The sequence below is a fragment of the Salminus brasiliensis genome, chromosome 11 (assembly GCF_030463535.1).
Source record: "Salminus brasiliensis chromosome 11, fSalBra1.hap2, whole genome shotgun sequence".
NCBI lineage: Eukaryota > Metazoa > Chordata > Actinopteri > Characiformes > Bryconidae > Salminus > Salminus brasiliensis.
The window spans coordinates 11,121,567-11,141,718 of NC_132888.1; the positions used below are offsets into that span (position 1 = coordinate 11,121,567).

At 39.5% G+C, this 20,152-nt stretch overlaps 2 protein-coding genes across 2 annotated transcripts; one reads left to right on the forward strand and one right to left on the reverse strand.

Moving 5' to 3' along the window:
* Positions 1 to 3,764: 3,764 nt before the first annotated feature.
* On the forward strand, positions 3,765 to 11,661 carry slc46a1 (solute carrier family 46 member 1). Its single transcript, XM_072691657.1, has 6 exons — positions 3,765 to 4,175; positions 5,474 to 5,865; positions 7,028 to 7,488; positions 8,176 to 8,259; positions 8,337 to 8,493; positions 9,970 to 11,661. Exons 1-6 carry the CDS (start codon positions 3,900 to 3,902, stop codon positions 10,022 to 10,024), a joined length of 1,425 nt encoding a protein of 474 aa, XP_072547758.1. The 5' UTR covers positions 3,765 to 3,899; the 3' UTR covers positions 10,025 to 11,661.
* sarm1 (sterile alpha and TIR motif containing 1) lies at positions 11,083 to 20,065 on the reverse strand. Its single transcript, XM_072691656.1, has 8 exons — positions 19,022 to 20,065; positions 16,972 to 17,590; positions 15,388 to 15,600; positions 15,106 to 15,197; positions 14,608 to 14,934; positions 14,146 to 14,335; positions 13,802 to 13,923; positions 11,083 to 13,557 (listed from the first exon to the last, which is right to left on the reverse strand). Exons 1-8 carry the CDS (start codon positions 19,474 to 19,476, stop codon positions 13,425 to 13,427), a joined length of 2,151 nt encoding a protein of 716 aa, XP_072547757.1. The 5' UTR covers positions 19,477 to 20,065; the 3' UTR covers positions 11,083 to 13,424.
* Between the last annotated feature and the right edge of the window lie 87 nt (positions 20,066 to 20,152).

Sequence of the window (20,152 nt, forward strand, 5' to 3'; positions counted from 1 at the left end):
ACCTTTCACTTCATTGTCATATAAATTTATATTATTGTGAGATACTGCTGGTGTGGCTTTCCTACAATGAAGTTGATTTACTAAGATTTTTTTTTTTTATCAAGTAATTGTGACAGGATTACTTTAATTCAGCTTGGATGCAAGGTCAAGCAGCTCTACTCTGCATGTACACTGTACATGCAAATGTGAATAGAAAAATATTGTATATAAAATGCCATAAAATACATAATTCTGGTGTGACATGAGGGTTTTTCCTCATGTGGATATACATTTGGATATTTATCTCCATTAGGCTTATTACACAGTATTAGTCAGTTACTAGAAGGACATCTGTACAAACTGGTATTCTTTGGTAACAGAAGTCTGTAATAACACTTTCGGCCTGCCGGCATGTCAAAGGCTGTTTAAGGGGTTACAGGAAAGCAAAAAAACAACACATCAAAAAAGGCTTTCATTGCACTCCCTACTATAGTAATAAAATGGTCAGTTCGCACTGATTCCACAGTAACTATTCAGCATTCGGTAGTGGTTTAATATTTAATAGGGGTTTATTAGGAGAATAAATTGCTTGGATAACTAAGACGGTTGTTGTTCCAGATTTGGACCAGTTGTTAAAGGACTTTTACCACTTCTTTAAATTGTCAAGTTTGTGTGTAATACAGCTGGCAGCTAAAGCCTAACTACAAACACTAACCGTAACTTGTATCTTTTTCATAGAACAGCTGTCACACTCCAGGGATGGCAAAAGATCTTACCTATTATACAATCATGCAATGGCAGAGACCTACACAGACTACGATGTCGACTGCTATCCATGGAGAAAGAAATATGCTTTCAGAGTGTGTAACTCTGTATCTTTTGAATGGGTTCAGTGAACACTGAATGAACACACTATGCACTGTACCTGCAGCAGTGAGGCCCTCTGGAATGCCACATTAGTAATCCCAGTTCTTTTGCACTTCATCACGATGACACCTCCTTTGTTTACTTAACACAAGGGCAGCATGCTATAGCTTACATGTGAGCAATGACTTTGACCCCAGGGCCTGTCATTAGGATCATCGTCTCTCTGCTTAACCCTGCTAATGTGGAACAATACGCCCAGTGCCACGTTCGGGAGAGCAAGTAAATATGAGCGTAAACACTCCAGGATATATAGTTCATGCCCCTTGAGACCGTTAGAAGAGCTGAGTCAGTGTGGAGGCCAGAGATGACTGACAGAGGCAAGAGTTATTCATGTTCTACAGGATGGTTGAAGATAAGGCGTGTTAATCTCAAGAGCCATGTTGGAACATCATTTGAGCATGCACAGCTGACAAGAACAAAGAGGAGGCAAATTGGTCAGGAAATTGAAACAAAATATTTAATTTCAGTAAAAATAGAGTCTATTTCAGGTTACTTGTTGCATACATGCTGGGGGCTTGTTAGAAATGGGTGCATTTTAAAGAAACTAAATGCATTCATCAGAAGGGGTGTCCACAAACATTCGGACACATAATGTATACACTGTATAGTGTATTTCACTGGAACAAAAATCCAGGGAAAGCACAGTTATTTCCACACGGACAACCTGGATGGTTGGCAACTCTAAATGTGACCACATGATTAATGTGATATAGCTGGATTATGCTGAACTGTTATATGCTGTAATCAGTAAAAAGTAATCTCTTGTATTTTTACACTAACTGTAATGCAACTCAGTTACCAGTATGTACATTTACATATGAAGGAATCAACGTAACAGTGATAAACAGTATTTACAGATTTACAGTGATATACTGTGAAATCCTGTCAACGGTGCAGCCCAACAGTGTTGCACCACATTTACAGCTGGCAGTTAAAAGACTGCCGTCAGTCAAACTTACATTATATTCATATTTATAGTTATATTATATCTGACAGTGCTCTAAGTTTCAGTTTGTTGCTGTTATTATTTTAGGGCCTGTATTTGAGTAAAACCACATTAACAGGATTCCTACCATAGATAAAAAATAACAAATATGAACTAAACATGAATATGTCTATTAAGATGTAGGTATAGAAGTAATTGATCTGTACAAATTACAGTGAGTAGTGTAATCTGCATTTACAGTATTAGTCTACATGTTTGGTCAGGGAAAAAAAACTACTTAAGAGGTTAAACTGCGAGCATAGTATCCTGAAATGATTTCCTGAATGTAAGCTCTTCTGATCCCATTATAAGCTCACTTGATCTTTGACCAGGACATGAAAGACACTGGAACTGTCCTAACATTTCAAAAGATTAAATAATGAACCTAAATTCAAAGATTACTGAATAGAATTTAGAGGGAAATGCCATAACCTCAGCAATTGAAGGCCAGCTCAAGTAGGCCTATTCAGTATTCAATCTACTTCTGATTAAAGAGCTTAAGCCTTAAATAAACACCGGAAGGTTGTGTGATCCCGAACCGGCTTTTCATTCATTTCTTTAAAAGGAAGAGTGTGAGAAAGCAAGGTTATTACAACATGCTATGGATTTTTGCCATGGGTCTAATGTGACAGTATGGTATCACACAGAAGGATCTACTATTTCAGGAGGCTTTATTTGTAGTAAGCCTATTTTAACATACTTTACCTAGAGCTAAAGACGAGCCAGCGACAGCCTTCTGTAACATTGTTTGCAGAGCAGTGTTAACTCCACGGTCCTAAGGGCTCATATAACACCAGCTTGTTTAATTCTGAAGGATAAAGAGAGATTTGAAAATAAATTACAGTTATTATTATAAACAAAATGTTTTTTCTCAATTATTAGTATTTGGGCTTTGCATAGGTAGAAAAGTATTTATTTTAATATATATGTAAAACAATTATAACTTGTAATATAATATGACTTGTTATATATATTATGATATAATATATATAAATTGTGTGATTTGTACACAGGTATTATTTATTATAAGTTGAATTTAAGGCCATTTGTTATTTTTATTTTAATTCCTTTACAACTTTAACATTTTTAGCATAATGTCTTGCATAGTTAGGACTATAAGTAACTTATGTAATATTATATATATATATATATATATATATATATATGTGATACATATGAATCTAATTCTATTCAGTAATCTTTGAATTTAGGTTCATTACTTAATTGTTTGAAATGTTAGGACAGTTCCAGTGTCTTTCATGTCCTGGTCAATATCATATACATATAATATCATATACATATATATATGATATAACATTATATATATATATATATATATATATATATATATATATATATATATATATATATATAAAATGTTATATCATATACATTCAACATACATGCATTCAAAGATTACTGAATAGAATTAGATTCATATATATCATATATGATATCATATATGTATATATGATATATATAATATTACGTTACTAATAAGTTACTTATAGTCCATACACACACACACACACACACACACACACACATTATATATATATATATATATATGTGTGTGTGTGTGAATACTATTACGTTACTATATAAGTGATATATATATAATATTACGTTACTAATAAGTTACTTATAGTCCATACACACACACACATTATATATATATATATATATATATATATATATATATATATATATATATATATGTGTGTGTGTGTGTGTGTGTGTGTGTGTGTGTGTGGACTATAAGTAACTTATTAGTAACAGTCCACTATTACTGGAGAAGTAACTATTTGCGCAATCAGCAGAAGGAGCCACACAGGCAGTGTTTACACGTGACCTGACAAAGTTCGGGGTGAAAACAGACACAGCTACAGCCTGCAGACAGCAGAGCTTCCGAGCCCAACCGGGTCGTTTCAGACAATATACAGAGAACCTGAGGACTCGCTCAGGGAGCTTTGGCCGTGCTGCTGGTTTAGCGCTGTGCTCTGTGGCCATGGAGGAAGATTCGGACACCACAGAGATTTTGCCCGCGGACGCGCTGAGCCCCGAGCAGGAGGACCCGGTAGGAAGCCCCCGCTGCAGAGCTCCACCGTACTCCTGTCCGTTTTCAGTCACAGTCCAGCCTGTCCTGTTCCTCGCCACCTTCTCTCTGGCACTGCAGATGCCGCTGTACACTCAGTACCTGTGGGATCGCATTAGTGAGGACTTGGGCTACAACGGAACGAAAGGAGGAGGGTGTAATTCTTCTGCACACGATCAGCTTCAGAAGGTAGACAGACACACACACAGGGCTGCGCTGAACTTGCGCAGGATTTGCGCAGAAATGATCTACACACCATGTGAGTGGAGGGTGTTGTGGAGGGTGAGTGTAGGGTGTTGTGGAGGGTGAGTGTAGGGTGAGTGTAGGGTGTTGTGGAGGGTGAGTGTAGGGTGTTGTGGAGGAGAGTAGCTGAAAATGAAGCTAAAATGTGACTACGGCGGCTCTGAGGGGTCAGAGCCAAACCCTCCCAGAATAGCGCCAATATTATTGCTGAATAAAATTCATAATCATTTTTTTGACACAACAAAGAACTACTAATATTTATTTTTTACATGTTTTTGTTTTATGTTTTTAGTTTTTAATTTATTTTTAGTTATATATATATATATATATATATATATATATATATATATATATATATATATATATAAACATAAATTAGTCTAAATGGTGGTATTAGTGCACAGACAAAACATTCAATAATTTTAATCCAGTTTACCTCTCCAAATTCAGATTGTCCAACCCACTACAAATTAGTTCCTGCAAAAGGTATAAATATGCAAATATTAAATAGCTTAGAAATACACATACACAAATAATGTGTAATAAAGAATGAATGAATGGAAAAAATAAATTAAACAATATAATAGAATATATTAACAATATATATATTCAAATTTAGCTGTTTTCTTTTTGAGAAAACAAATGACTGATCATGACTGCTCAAGACTGCTTGCAAACTGACCTACATGCCGTATACATTTTTTTTAACATACTATGAAAATGCAAGCTGGCCTTTACATTTCATAAAAATTTCATGAACCAATAACAGTAGTCTGAAATGTACACTGACCTCACAGTGACCTTCATTTCAAGTTTTTTCCCCAGTGACAATATATATTTTCCTTTTTTAACAATTCCAAAACAATCAAAATACATAGATTATACATCAGTGAGGGAACTCACTGACTGTGATTCAACAGAAGTAGAAGGAATTAAAAAAAAGTTTAGATTGAACAGTCAATGTCGATCCATTTTCATGATGTAAATCATAGGAGCCATGACTATCTGATCGTTGCGGTATGTTGTATTTGAGTGCAAACTTTGCTATGACCAGTATCTGCTAATTTCGTGAATGACCTACAGATTTATTTATCATGGTGGGAGTCACAGTGTTAAATTAATAGGAAAGGACCAATTTTACCATTTCCTGGTTCACAGTCCAATTAAGCAAGGTCTAATTGAGTCAAAATGTTTCAGGAAACCAGACCTTTTTGATTAGTAATGTTTTTTTGTATTTAATCCAGGAGGTCGAAATTCTAACTGCGCACTGGAACATGTACATCAATTTGGGAGGTTTTCTGGTGGGCCTCTTTGTTGTGATCCTTCTTGGCTCATGGAGTGACCGAGCTGGCAGACGGCTGGTTCTGATCATCCCCAGTCTGGGTCTGGCAGTTCAGGCTAGTATCTACCTGATTGTGATGTACCTGAAGCTTCCTGTGGCCTGGTTCCTCTTGGGAAGGATCTGCAGTGGCCTGTCTGGAGATTTTAATGCCATCTTGGCAGGCTGCTTTGCTTATGTGGCAGACACCAGTGACAAGAGCTCTCGCACCTTTTGTGTGGCCATACTGGAGGCATGTCTGGGGCTCGCTGGCATGTTTGCAAGCATTATTGGAGGCAAATGGAGACATGCACAAGGGTACTGCTTATTTATTCAGTTTAGTTAGTAAGTGCCTTGTTATACGCCAGGCTCCTTTAGACCAATGTTTTAACACCATTTTAATAGAAAAAATATATATATATATAATACAAACTCATTGATATAATTTTCTCCTTACCCCTAAAAATAGCTGATCAGCCAAGACCTACACTATGTGGACAAACGTATTGGCACACCTGCTCATTCTTTCTTTTTTTTTTATCAATTGGTATTAAAATTGTTTATCCTGCTTTTGTTGGATTAACTGTCTCTACTATCCAGGGAAGACTTTTTTTGAGATTTTGGAGCATTGCTGTGAGGATTTGAAAGCATTCAGCAACAGGAGTGTTAGTGAGCCAGGATATTGGTTGATCACCACCTCACCTCATCCACAGCTCCCCAACTTATGTCAACAGTACTGGACGGATCACCATCCATCATTCCAGAGAACACAGTTCCACTGCTCCACAGCTCAACCTCTAGCAAGGCATTAGGCATGTGTGTCTGCACATTTGTGTCAGCATTGGTTGCAACTTAAAGTAGCTGAATGCATTTATTAGATATCATCAGAGCCCCCTGTTTCACACCATGTTGAATTGACTTTCTTTGTGTTGTCTGACACACTATCATATATAGTGTATACATATTAAAATAGACAACTGTTAACATCAAACTTCTTTAACATCTTAAGTCAAGTCACTACATATAATATTTCTAATATTATAAGATTATTCAACTAATTCTTGGGCATTTGTATGTGTTTTAAGTAATATTATCTAGTGAAAATGCCTTTTCCAACTGGCAGACGGAACATACTAATATGTATTTAAATGCTTTTACTAGATTGAAGTAAAGAAGATGAGTAATAAAAAATCTAAAATAGGTTGAATAATCTTATACAACCCATACAACAGTCTCATAGTGACAAACACTAGATTTATTGCTAGGTTTTAGATGTTTTCACTTGCCAAGGTATCATTTTTTGCAGTGAAACCTCATTAGCCAAGTAACTTCAGACACCAAACGTGTCTTGACTGATCAGCTATACTTCGGGTAAAAAGAAAACTGTGTAAATTTTTTTTTTGTCTTTCAAGACTGCACTTAAACCCGTATTCCAAAATCCAGTGTTGACAAGCCTTGCCTTTACTTCCTGTGATTGCAGGTATATCAGCCCCTTCTGGCTTGTTCTGGCCACAAACCTGGCCACAGCCCTGTACGCTTACCTCTTCATACCAGAATCTGTCACTCCTGACCCAGAGGCGAAGCTCTTCTCTGGCCGGCATTATAGGGCTGTCTATGATCTTTATACCTCTGGAGGGCAGAGAGGACATAGGGTCTGGTTGTGGCTCTACACACTCTGCTTTTTCCTGGTGGTCACTGTACACTTTGGCTCCCGCGAGCTGTATGTACTGTATGAACTGAGCGCACCTCTGTGTTGGGATTCAGTGCTGATTGGCTACGGTTCGGCTGCTCAGCACCTGTCATACCTCAGCAGCCTGCTGGGCCTGAAGGCTTTGCAGCACTGCCTGGAAGACTCCTGGGTGGCCATCATAGGCCTGGCCTCCAACATGATTGGCTCGGTGGTGTTTTCTGTGGCAAACACCACAGCTCTCATGTTTACAGGTAATTTGTTCTCAAAGAAAATATCTGCTAAGCTAATGTCATGTATTGATTGTATTTGACACATATTGTGGTGAGCTACTAACATGTTAGCTGTACATTAAGCCATTTCATTATTGCAAATGTGTGTCTGTTTAAAAAAAAGGCTTTTATCTGGGTTTGGTACACGACCAGACACAGCATGTCTCTGATCTTTCTAAACATCACAAGCATCACATACAGAGCTGTTTTTTTACCAGAACAACAAAAGGAAGACATTATGATAGAGGTTAGGGGATTCATTGTTCTCCAGCTACTGATTATGTAATTGAAATTGAATTTGGGAAACCTTTTGCATTTAGTAATGACTAAACTGTAGCAGAATCAGGCCCACAGACTAAGCCACATGCTTCAGAGGGCAATACAATGGGAGTAGATTAAAGTATAGAGGTCAAGGAAATCATCAACCCTGTTTAATTCACCCATGCCCCTGTTTAATCACCCTGCCTGTGATCTAAAGGTGCACTTTGTGCCACTGGTTGAAAGTTGGCCAAGTGCACTCTGAGAAACAGGCAAGTAGAATCCTGCAAGGAGAGTGAAGGACTAGACTAGGTCCTTAAGGCTACTCCACACTGCTATCTGGTGGCTGTGGAGGGAAAAGCTAACTTGTGAAGAGGAACATGACCAGCTCTTTTCATGTGTGTTTACCAGGATACGGCCTGTCTTTACTATTTATGACCTCCACTCCAGTTCTGAGATCCAAGCTGTCCAAACTTGTGGACCCTTCAGAGCAAGGTGTGAAATCATACAATAGAAACATCAGTGCTGAAAGTGTTCGTCCCTCAGGGTGATTGTGTCTTTCATTTTTCCAGGTGCTCTGTTTGCCTCTGTGGCTTGTGTGGAGGGCCTCTGCTCGTTGGTGGCCAGTGGACTCTTTAACTCTCTGTATCCTGCCACCTTACACATAATGAAGGGTTTCCCCTTCCTCTTCGGAGCCATCGTCCTTCTCATCCCTGCTGGAATAATCGGGTAAGGTTACATGAGAGCCCTGACGCTATTTAGGCTCACAAACAACTAATCAGTTAATAAGGAACTACAGTACTGCTAGATGGTTTGTAAACCTGTTCATATTGTTAGCATTTCTGCATAAATTTGACCTGAAATGTGATCAGATTTCAATTTAATCTCTGAAATTAGACATGAAGAACCCAATTAAACTAAGAATACAAAATCATTATTGCTTTTACATTTCTTTATATTATACAAATTTCCATTTCCAATTCTCCAATGTTGAGGCCCCGTCAAACGCATATCGAGATATTTTTAAGAACAGAATATTTTGTCTGTGTTTTTGCCTCCTATCTGCACAAATCTCAATTTTTTAAAATATCCAAGTATGTGTGGAAGGGGGCCTTTATTATCAAAGTATGGTCTTCAATATACAGGTGCCATGCCATAATTCTTAGAGTTATCTAAGCTCACAAGTCTACACTAGTGTTACTCTCATGTCAGTATTCATTTGGCAAACACTGTGCAATGGGAAAAAGCCACTACTCTCCAAAAACAACACTGCTACCTATCTGTGGTTTCCTCAAGAGCACATGGATAAGCCAGAAGCATATTGGAAGAATATTATTTGGACAGATGAATGCAAAGTATAACTCTGGTAAAAACATTCCAACATAAGAATCTTATCCCAACTGCTAAGCATGAGGCACAATGACCCTAAGCACGCATGCAGGTCTACAAATAATGTCCTAGATGGTTTAAGCAGGAGAAATGCAACAGAGATATCAGGTGAGGACATGAAAAGAGCAGTTCATGCATTGAGGCCCACCATTATCATCAAGTTGAAGCAGTTTTGTATGGAAGAATGAGTCCAAAGTTTAAGTTATTGCTGTGGTCACACTATGAAAGCAAAGGTTCACACACTTTTTCCAACAACGATTTTTAATGTACTCAATATAGAAAATAAAAACATATTATGTTAAAAATTATGTTTTGATGAATGATGAATGTAAAGATCACATTTTAGCACAAATGTATACAGAAATACAGAAAAGTGTAAAGGGTTTACAAGCTTTTTAGCAGCACTGTGTATATCATGTTTTTCCTTGAGGTCTGCTTATTTGTGTAGGGTCATGTATCAGAAACTGTCCTAATTAATTAATGAATGCCTCACTTTATTTATTTATTAGCATTATAATAAACAAAATATAACAACAAATACTAAACTGCTGTAGCTTAAACTAGTGGATGTATGTAAAGAAATTGATGATGTGACCTTACAAAAATGACTAACTCAGAACTGGTTGTTTAGTACCGTAGTTGTCATATATGGAACTTATGGGCTGAAGAGTGACATTATGAAGCTTTAACAATGTTTAAAAATCTGTGTGGTGCTGCATGTTCAGGCGTGTACTCGAATAACTGAAATAAAATAACCAATAATCTTTTTGCACAGGCATGTAAGACTGTAACTAGATTTGTATCTGTTTTTTTAAGGGGGTTGAAGTGCCAAGAGCAGAGGATGCACAACAGGGAAACTGCAGTGAACTGAAATTGACCGTGCAAGGCCCTTGCCACATAAACATGGAAAGGACCTAGAAATGGTCCAGTACTGTTTTCTGCAACGATAGACAATACAGTCCATATTTTAGAACACAGACAGATGTCTGTATGCTGGTGATCATTTTAAACCAAGGATCAATTATGATTCACATGACTTAAAGGTGTGGAATGGGTTGTTTCCAGTCCTGTAGCTGTTTCAGATATTGTGTCTTCTGAGCAGCTACATGTTCTACACAGAGACAGCAAGCAAACTTTAAACCTCTCTTTAAGTCTAGAGAGGGTCTGAGATTAATTGACTGCAGCTTTAAAAATGCCTAAATGCAAATGCAAATGAAGAGTGTGTAATGAAAGAGCGAATTTTCATGGCAAGGCAAATTTGTTCAAATGTAAGGTGATTATTTGTCTCTATAGGTTAGTAAGGCTATTTATTAAGTGATTATATTCATTAACAGTTGCATGGCTTTATGTGTCTATACACATTCCCACTGTCTTAGAACCTGGGCCTACTTGAAGCCCCTGTCTGCAACATCCTACATACAGCAAAATGTGGTCACCCTACCCCTTAAAAGATTTTGTACTATTTCTCAACTTGCTCAGATAAAAAGAGAGCTGGATCAGTATCTACATTACTGAGTTTCATGTAGATGGCCTGTAGAGGTCCCTTAAGTAGACTCCGATAACAGCCACAGTGTTGGCACTGGACACAGGTCAGCTCCCACTGGTATTGTTCATAAAGTCACATTTATACTTGGAGTGACACTTTCTGTTATGTTAGTCATTTTTTATCCCCTTCTAAAAGCCCCAGAGGCATGTGCACAGGCTGACAGGGTAACTGGGAAATGGTATTGTGGTTGCAGTGTTTCTGCTCAGTTTAGGGTCATTTGACCTATATGTGTTGGTTAGGAAATGAATGTGCTGGATTGGAAATGAAACTCTACTTGCTTCCTCTTATTTTTTCCTTCTATTTTTTTTATTTTTAAAAGCCGAACCTACCAATTTCACATCAGCATATTAGCAATAATAATTTACCAAATATTTTACCCTGCATTCCCAACTCCCCAACAGCTCCAAGAAGTAATGGATAGCGCACCATCACTCCAGATAACCCATCTCAATGCTGGGGGGCTTTATACCCTGTAGCCTACGCCTGTCATTAGACATGGTGCCAATAGGTTTATGTTTATCTGCTCGAAAGAGTCCTAGTACATTGGCAATACTCCTCTTGACCAGACAGACTGTGTGTGCGTTTGTGCATGTGTCAGCAATGGGTAATGGGTAAGAGTAGCTGAATGCATTCATTAGAAGAGCTGTCCACAAACATTTGGACATATGGTGTATTTTCCATTTTTGCTGTTTTCCACGGTTTAATGAACGGACCAATAGAAATGCTCCAAAATTACTGGGAATAAAATCTTGCATTGATTTCAATTAAAAGGTACAGAGTTTTCCCTTCCTTTTGCAAAGTTGTCATTTTAAAGATACAAGGTTTTTGACTGAAAGTGATGATACACCAAAGTGAATATTATTGTGAGATAAAGACTGTAAGGAAATTGAGGACTGTTTCCAAAAACATTTTATTGACATGTTCTTTTAATACAAATAAAAGCCCTGATATTGTACAGTTCTTATTACATGATCACTTGGCCTACTCTGGGTCATCTGGCTCTACCAGTTATTTTCTGCACCAAACTATCTTTAATATACATATGTAAGATTTAAACATTAAGGCAATAGAAGTTGGCCCAGATGAGGATAAAGCTATCAACACTGTAAGAGGTGCTGGGGAGAAATTATGTTGTGAATGTCTAATAGCATAATTTTATGTAAAGGGTAAATTACATGGCTCAAATAATCACCCACTGGGAAATTACCTTCCGCTGACTCTAGCCAGCAAACAGGTAACCATTTTAGAGCTGTAGTAGCAATATCTAGTGTTTTCCAATACTGCATATTATACTTTTTAATATCAATAAGTTCATGTGTTACACGGATTTTCAGATACACCTGTATAGTGACATGGAAGCTGGTTCAGAGGCGAGTAACCATAATAGGTTCACTGTATTGCAGCTGATGCAAAGCAAGCACCAGTGTGATCATGAGGTTATGGTTAAGAGCTGTTAGGCATAGCCACCTTGTGTGTGCCTCTGTACTTTCTTCCCACTTCCCATTCTCATTTTCTGCAAAGTGGCCCCATGTAAGGAGTTACAAAACAGACAGTATGTGGAACTTCATGTGAACCGTAGTCTTTAGATTTTTATACTCCTGTAGACTTTTTCTTTTTTCTGTGGATGCATACAAAAAAATATGACTGCTGGGTGAGGCTGTTCAAGTTATTTCCAAGTTTGGGATTATATAATTACAGCAGAACTAGAGGTATAGGTCTAGAACTATTCCTACAGTATGCTAACAATCCCAGGCAGGTTTCCCAGGCTGGGAATCAGCTATTTAGCAACAATGGCCTTGATATCCGGTACATTCACTACAAGATACCATTTAAGGCAGCCATCTGCCGTTTTCTACCATAGACATCATAAATGACATCATGAACAAGCATGCAAAATCCAGACTCAGCATTAAATAATGTCACAAGACATTAATGTAAATTAAGTTTCAGTGCAAAGCAGACTATGTTTCTTGGATTTGATAAATGATAGACAGACAGCACATTTATATTCCTGAGTGATAGGCATGTTCCTTCACACCGGCAAGGAGATGCAGTGGATACATATTAAGGGCCAAAGTAGACTTCTTTCACATCACACTTGTGTATGTACAGCAACAGAACTGGCCTATAAGATGTTAGTAGTAGTGTAGTAGGTTTGTGTCTGTTTGGGTATTTAGCACTTATATTATCACTAGCTGTATTGGATTTAAACCAAAGCTGAGACTTGAGCAAAGATGTGGTGTCCACTGCAGGATATTTAGGGATCAGGACCCCTGCTGGGAATCACAATGATAGTTTTAAAAAGGAGATGCAAAAACTTAAATTGTACTGTAGTCAGTTAATTTGTGATGAAGCTCATTACTAAAAAAAATATTAATTCATTCATTATTGTTAATACATTTTGGCCAAACAAGAGATGGTTGAAGTCATGAATTTATAAATTCATGTCTTTGTTCTCTATTAATTGAGGTGCGCAACATGCTACTTTGCAGGCTATAGATTTTCAAAAATACGGTCCACTTCATACAGACCTGTGTTTGTTAGGAAGGTAATGAATAAGGCTACAAAGCAAGTAAGAGATTCATAGTTTGAAAACTGATAAATGAAAATAAATAGTGCACGGCTTATTCATACCTGTTAAGAATGTATTACTTGTTTATTCTGCATAATGTTCTCACATTCAGTGGCATCCATGGTCTGCAAGCATTCATTGGGAAACCACTGATTAGTGACTCTTTGCTGAATTGCTCTGTGGTTCCTTGTGGCTCTTCGAGCTGTCTGGCTGATCTTGACAAGTATGTCCCTTGAGGAAACGCAGAATCTTATCTATGGTGGCTTCCTGATACTCATGGGACCACCTGTAGTATTGGAGAGGTAATGAGGTCGATGTTATTGATAAGCATAATCTAGTTATATCCTAAATGGTGTTCTAACAAACTGATCTGTCATTATCCAAAGCATTTATTTGATACTGCAATAGACAAGCAATTATTATAAATGACTGGGTAACAGTGATTTGAAGCAAGTAAAAAAGAATCTATAACTGCATACTGCTTATTAAAAATACAATAATATATTGTTTTACATTAAACATTAACTTACTTGATGCCATTAAAAGTTAGAATGGAACGCATGTCCTCAGGCAGACAGTTGGGATCAGGCCACACAAAGTTGTCAGTGACGGGGACAATGTTCTTCTTCCCATGGAGAGCAGTGACAATCTCCTGCAGATGATAGACTACAGTCACAAATGTAGATGCCACATGACTGTACTACTACATGAAAAAAGGTTAAAATTGTTATTCTGCTGCTCTGATCTGAGACAGTTTTGAATGTTAATTTATAGTGGTAAGGTTACGTCTTTAGGTAGGTACACAGGTGTCACACCAGTGTAAAATGGCAAGTTTAATGTTAAAGCAGGTTAGGAGAGGCATTTCCGGTCTAACCTTATGCACCCAGTCTTTCATGCCTGTGTCTCCCATGCATTTGTCCAGAGCATTGGCTGACAAGACCAGGATGAAGTTACGCGCTCGCTGCACACTGCTTATCAGCTTCTCCTCAAACTTGCCTGCCTCCAGCTTCTCTACATCGATGAAGACGCTGAAGCCACGCACCTGCAAGTGCACCTTCAGCAGACTATAGAGAAAGAGAATCAAAGCATGCTTTCCGTTTCACTGAAGCATTCATACAGATGGAAACGCTTTCATTCCTGTCAGATTGCCAAGACTGTATTTTGTAACTAGCGTTTCTAAAGGGAACAAACCACCAGAACGTTTTACAGAAAGACAATTATAGTTGCTTTTGACTATAGTTTGAATTTTCACCCTATTTCTGAACATGTCTGAGTAACAATAAAGTCCACATCTTAGTTACAGTGGTGGAATATAATTGCTGGCATCCGCTCTGACCTGGCAAGCTGAGAGCCAGTGGTGCGGCGATAGCTGATGAACACGTCTGGGCCTGCAGGCTGTGAGTCAGTGAGACAGGGCCTGGCAGGCCGACGGGCAGCCGCGAGGATCTGGGCTCGGTGGATTCCATTCTCCACTCGGCAGTCAGACTGCAGCTGCTGGTCCGTTATCTGGAGGATGTTGTTGCGGTCCACGCCAGACTGCACCATTCCATAGGTATACTGACGGAAACGAGGGTCCACATCTGCCAGCCAATCAGCCAGGTTATTGGGGTCACACATGGAGTAGTTGGCGTAAGTTTTCAGGACTCGCAGGTCTCGCAGAAACCTGGATTTCCCAAGATAAATTAGGTAAACGAGAAAAAGAACATGACAGAAAATATGACCTCAATAAAAAACAAACAAACACTGAAATACATGTCAAATAACAATTCATTTAGCATGGGAATTATTTTGTACACAATACTGAATTATTACAGGTGACTTGCATAACACCAACCTTTTGCGGGTGAGCCCAGATGTCATGCCCAGATCACTAACCAGATCCTCTTCTGTGATGTTGAGTAGCAGGTCTCCATCCACCTGAAGTTCCTGACAAACATTAACTGAAGAGTCAACCTCAGTGAAAGCACTGCTGCATTACAATATAGCCTAATATCATACAGGTAATTCCTTCAAAATGCCAAATCCAAGTTTCGATAGTGATATTGCATTTGTATTTGCATGTGTAACCGTTGTTAAACAGCACTAAACAGCAAACCTAAGCTGCCATTTTACAAACCTGGAACCGATCACTAAAGGCACTGAAGCCAATCTGCTGCAGCCACCTCTCAACTTCTCCAGTTTTCCAGTTGGGCACAGAGGACAGTATGCGACGTGGAATGTCTTCGCTCATCATAGTCAAGGCCCGCTTGGCCAGAGAGAGTGTGGTGCCATTACTTGAGTACATGACAATTCTCTTTAGGCTCTGCACTGCTCCAATCTCCTGGAATATCTGAGGGAAAAAGGAAGAGGACACAAAAGTATAACCTAATGAAATTATCATCTTATGAAAATTATCTCTTTAAAAATGGCAGTTTCTGTGGCAGAGAAGGGAAATGCAGTGATATTTTTGGAGCACAAGACCAGCATGATTTCAGCAGCGTTGGTGATGCAAAAATGAAATATTAATTTTACACTACAATATTTACCTTAATTAAGTTGTAATTTAATGTTGTAATTAAAAAAAAGATACATCTTTAAAAGCAAAACATCTAAAATGTAGCAACAGAGCCTTTGCAAAAAGTTATTATACTCACAGTGGAGCCATTCAAACTATTTGATTATGTAGTATTAACTAGATGGATTGGCTTTCGTCATTCCTACCTTTTCTGCATTAAAAGGGGAATTACATGCTTTTACTCCACTGTCTTTTACCTCACTATGTAGTACGCTAATTGTGTATGCCTTTTTAAATGGATTTGTCTTAGATTTTGTCATATTAAGGTGGCCAAAATATTTTATTAGGCTTAAACTTTAAAAACATTTTGAAGATTAATGTCAAGTAACCATCAGTGAATGTTTAAAGTGTTTATGAAATATTTACACAGATGTTCACTGTAAATGAGCTTAAAGAGAACACTTAACTGGAGCAGCAGCAATTTCTGATAAAAAAAAAAAATAAATAAAAATAAAATATATATATATATATATATATATATATATATATAATTTTAAGGACAAATTATGTAACATAAATGATGTAGGAGTATATAATGATATATATCATTTTAAGATTGTATTAGGATGAACAACCAATATTCAGAATGTATAACTAAACTATACTTTTCCTTGCTGATGTCAAACTGATGCACTTAGATTTTTAACTTGTACTTTTAAACTCACCTTACAAAAATAAGAATTCTGTACAACTACTCACCATTAATAAACTGAACATTTAAGATATTATAGATTTTTTAATTAAAGCCAGTAATGCTTGTGATGTATTATATATGTGTAGCACACAAAGCCACAAATGTCAACAAACAAAAAAAGGAAAAATGTGGCCTGAACTATAACGTAGCATAATCGGCCATTAGACATTTAGGATGTCACACCCCTGAGATCTTTAACCCCTCAGAATTCTGCATTGGACATCCTGTTTGCTTTTAGCTGATGGCCATCTGTTTACTATGCACTTTAACTTGAGCATGTCTTGGTAATACAATTTAAGATTGCAGCTCAGGCCACGGTCGGCCTTCCAGTGTGTCACTGTTTTCTGTGTGGGTGGGGGGTTTATTTGACATATGAATGTCTTTATACACTGTGCAATACTTTATTCTTTGTTAGTACTATACACACCTTGCAAGCTCAATCTTGGCCTCACCTTGGTGTTCCGCTGACGGGATTTGATGCTGGTCTCTGCACAGAGGTAAAAGGCAGCGATGCACTTCCCCTCCAGTCGTGTGCCATCCAGCAGGGGCAGCAGGTGCTGGAGGTCAGCGGCCGTGCGGCCCTGTACGCTGTCCGCGCTGTCCTGCAGGCTGCGTGCAAACTCATCAGGATCGAGTGAAGCGATGAAGGGTTCAACCAGTTCCAGTGTGCCAGACTTCACCACCTCCTTCTCCACCTCCCTGTTAGCGGCAAGCACAGCCACGGCCAGACAGGCATAGAAGCGGATCAGCTCATCCTCTTTGGAGAAGGCAAGCGGAAAGAGCCACTCGGCCGCCTGCTTCTCAATCATCAGTCGCTGGCATCGATGGCCACCGTACATGGCACAGTTGGCCAGTGCCACAGCACAGTGGCGCAGAACAGTGGGATCCGTGCCGCGGCACCAGAACAGCAGGGCATCCAGAGCTCCGTTGCTGATAAGCTGCGCAGACGTCTCTTCTGTGTGTTTGAACATGTGCTCCAGGATGCCTGAGATGCTGCGTGCCAGCTGAGCATCCTCCAGCTCACGGGTCAGGTTCAGAATCACCCCAAGGCCCATGCGTGCCACGTAGTCTCTGAAAAAGAGGAGGGAGGTAAAGAGCACAATTTAGATAGTATGTAATGCACAGTGGATGCACAGCTACTTTAAGACACTACTTTAAGACAATTTCCACAGAAAAGCATTGAAAATAGAATTGGATGCTCTGGACAAGCATTACATGAACCTATGGTTACTGCATCGGCAAGAAGGGTACAAAGCCAAGTGGTCTAAAAAGGTCTAGCAGAACAAGACACGGTCACTATGACCAGAGGATCACTAATTCGAATCCCCGCCATGCTGCTAACCATCAGCAGTCGGGGCAACTGGCCATGCTGTCTCCAGGGTGGCTAGATGGAGCTTTCTCCGCACATCGCTCTACTGCAATGCTGGATGGTACTGGCTGTTGGTGCTGATGCTGATGATGGCCAGTGCTTACCTCCGAGTGTCAAGAGCATTGCATGTGATAGGGGGAGAACAGGTATGGGTTGGGTAATTACCAATCGCAATTGGGAAGAAAATGGGCAAACTCACAAATAAAGAAAGGATAAAAAGCTGCCACCCCACCCCTGCCTGGGAAGCGATTCTAATATCGAATTCCTTTGGGGTGAGCTGAAGTATCATTTGTGATAGCCTTAGGCTGATAATTAATATTGAATATCATTATAATTAGTCCCGATAGTATGAAAAAGGATTGCTCTTTTGTTCGCTTTATATTCAAAAATGTACACAGCAGAAACAAAGGCACTACTACTATACTACATATATATATACACCACGCTGTACTGTCCACACTAAATGGACAAAAGTATTGGGACAAATACTCATTCACTGTTTCTTCCAAAATCAAGGGTATTAAATATATTTAAAAAAAAAAAAGAATTTATCCTGCTTTTGCTGGAGTGACTGTCTCTACTGTCCAGGGAAGGCGTTAGGTGCTAGATTTTGGAGCATTGCTGTGATTTGACTGCATCCACTGACAAGAGCCAGGTCAGAATGTAGGATAATCACCACCTACCTCATCCCCAACTCCCCACCTCCTCTCAAAAGTAAAACTGCTGTGATGCATGCAACAAAGATACTCTAGAAGATCTACTTTCTGGCAGAAAGGAAAATGACTAAGCTCGTCCAGAAGATGTGTGTCAATGACAGGCAGATTTTTAGTTTCCAACCAAATGAATGTTACCTGCTGTCTGTGCAGATCATACTTATATATATAAGGAAAATTACAAGCCAGCCCAGGATATACATATATATATATATATGTGCTATAGGGTAAGATGCTATAGAGTTAGGGTGTTGTATTTCATAACTGACTTTAGACCACGATAATATTATTTATCTCAATCCTTTTCAAGACAATACTCGAAATGTTGGATCTGTGGGTATCTGCAAACCTTGGGACCTGAATTTTATTCACCTGGAAATGACTCCCAAGGTTTAAACAGGAAGTGAACGGCTGGCCTACCTGTTTTCTGATATGAGAATCTGCTCCAGCAGCTTGGCTGACTCGTACGTGATCTCCACAGCAGGCGTCTGCAGGAGCTGCAGCAGAAGCTCCAGACCTCCATCCAGGCGTATCCTGTTGCAGATTTCTTCTGCTACTTGGCGGCCAACTGTAGGCAAAACCCAAGCCTCCTCCACCAGCTGGAAAGTTTCAGCGATGGCTCTACGGGTGTCCTCCAGCTCCCCGGTATCTCTGGCAGACCTGAGGGTTCTCATCGCCGCCTTCAGAGCCGGCAGAGTCGCGTCCAGGACACCCTGGACCTCGGCATGGACACCTGGAGAAACGGCCTTGGGGTCGGAGCTCGTTCTGCGGGGCTGAAGCCGGCTGACATAGTCGGGGACAGTGAGTCTATCTGAGCTGAACATGGAGAAGAGGCGGCAGACCTTGCTGAGACAAACGACGAAGGACAAAAACATCTACCAAACGTTTGTCATCGCCCGGCGTGACGTCAGCCTCCAGGAGCTGGAAGGGAAGGAGGACCTGTGGCTGCGGGGAAAGCCTGTGTTACTGGATGGTGTTACAGACGGTGGTCCACTTAACGAAGCTATTTAGGCTAAGCTAGCGCTAATTTAGCAAGTTGGATCCGAAGACTTCTAGCAGTGCTGATTCCTCAGAGGCCTGTAGAGTTAGCTATATAGCTATTGTCTGGAAAAACCGAGTTAACAGCTGGCTATCAGCTCACACGGAATAAATGCATATATATCTGACCTATTTCTGGATATAATAACACACAAAAGAGGCCTAGCATGAATTCAGCTGAAGACGATCAACAACACACCGCCTGTCCCTGCAGTCAGCGAGCTCTCAGCCTCAGAGCACCTTTTGCCGTCGCCGTTTTGAGGAAATGCGCATCAGCTTCCTGATAAGTATCAGGGTTGGTTTTGTTAAAAAAATGAAGTCAAGGCTGTGATTTGTTTTTTGGCTTATTGCCTCTGAGCATCCTCCGAGCATCCTCCGCGCCGCTGTGTGACACAGGCAGGGTTGTACACAGGCAGCAGCGGCCGAGTCGCCCTCTAGCGGATATGAGGGGGATGGATGGATGGATGGGTAGGTAGATAGATAGATAGATAGATGGATGGATGGGTGGATGAA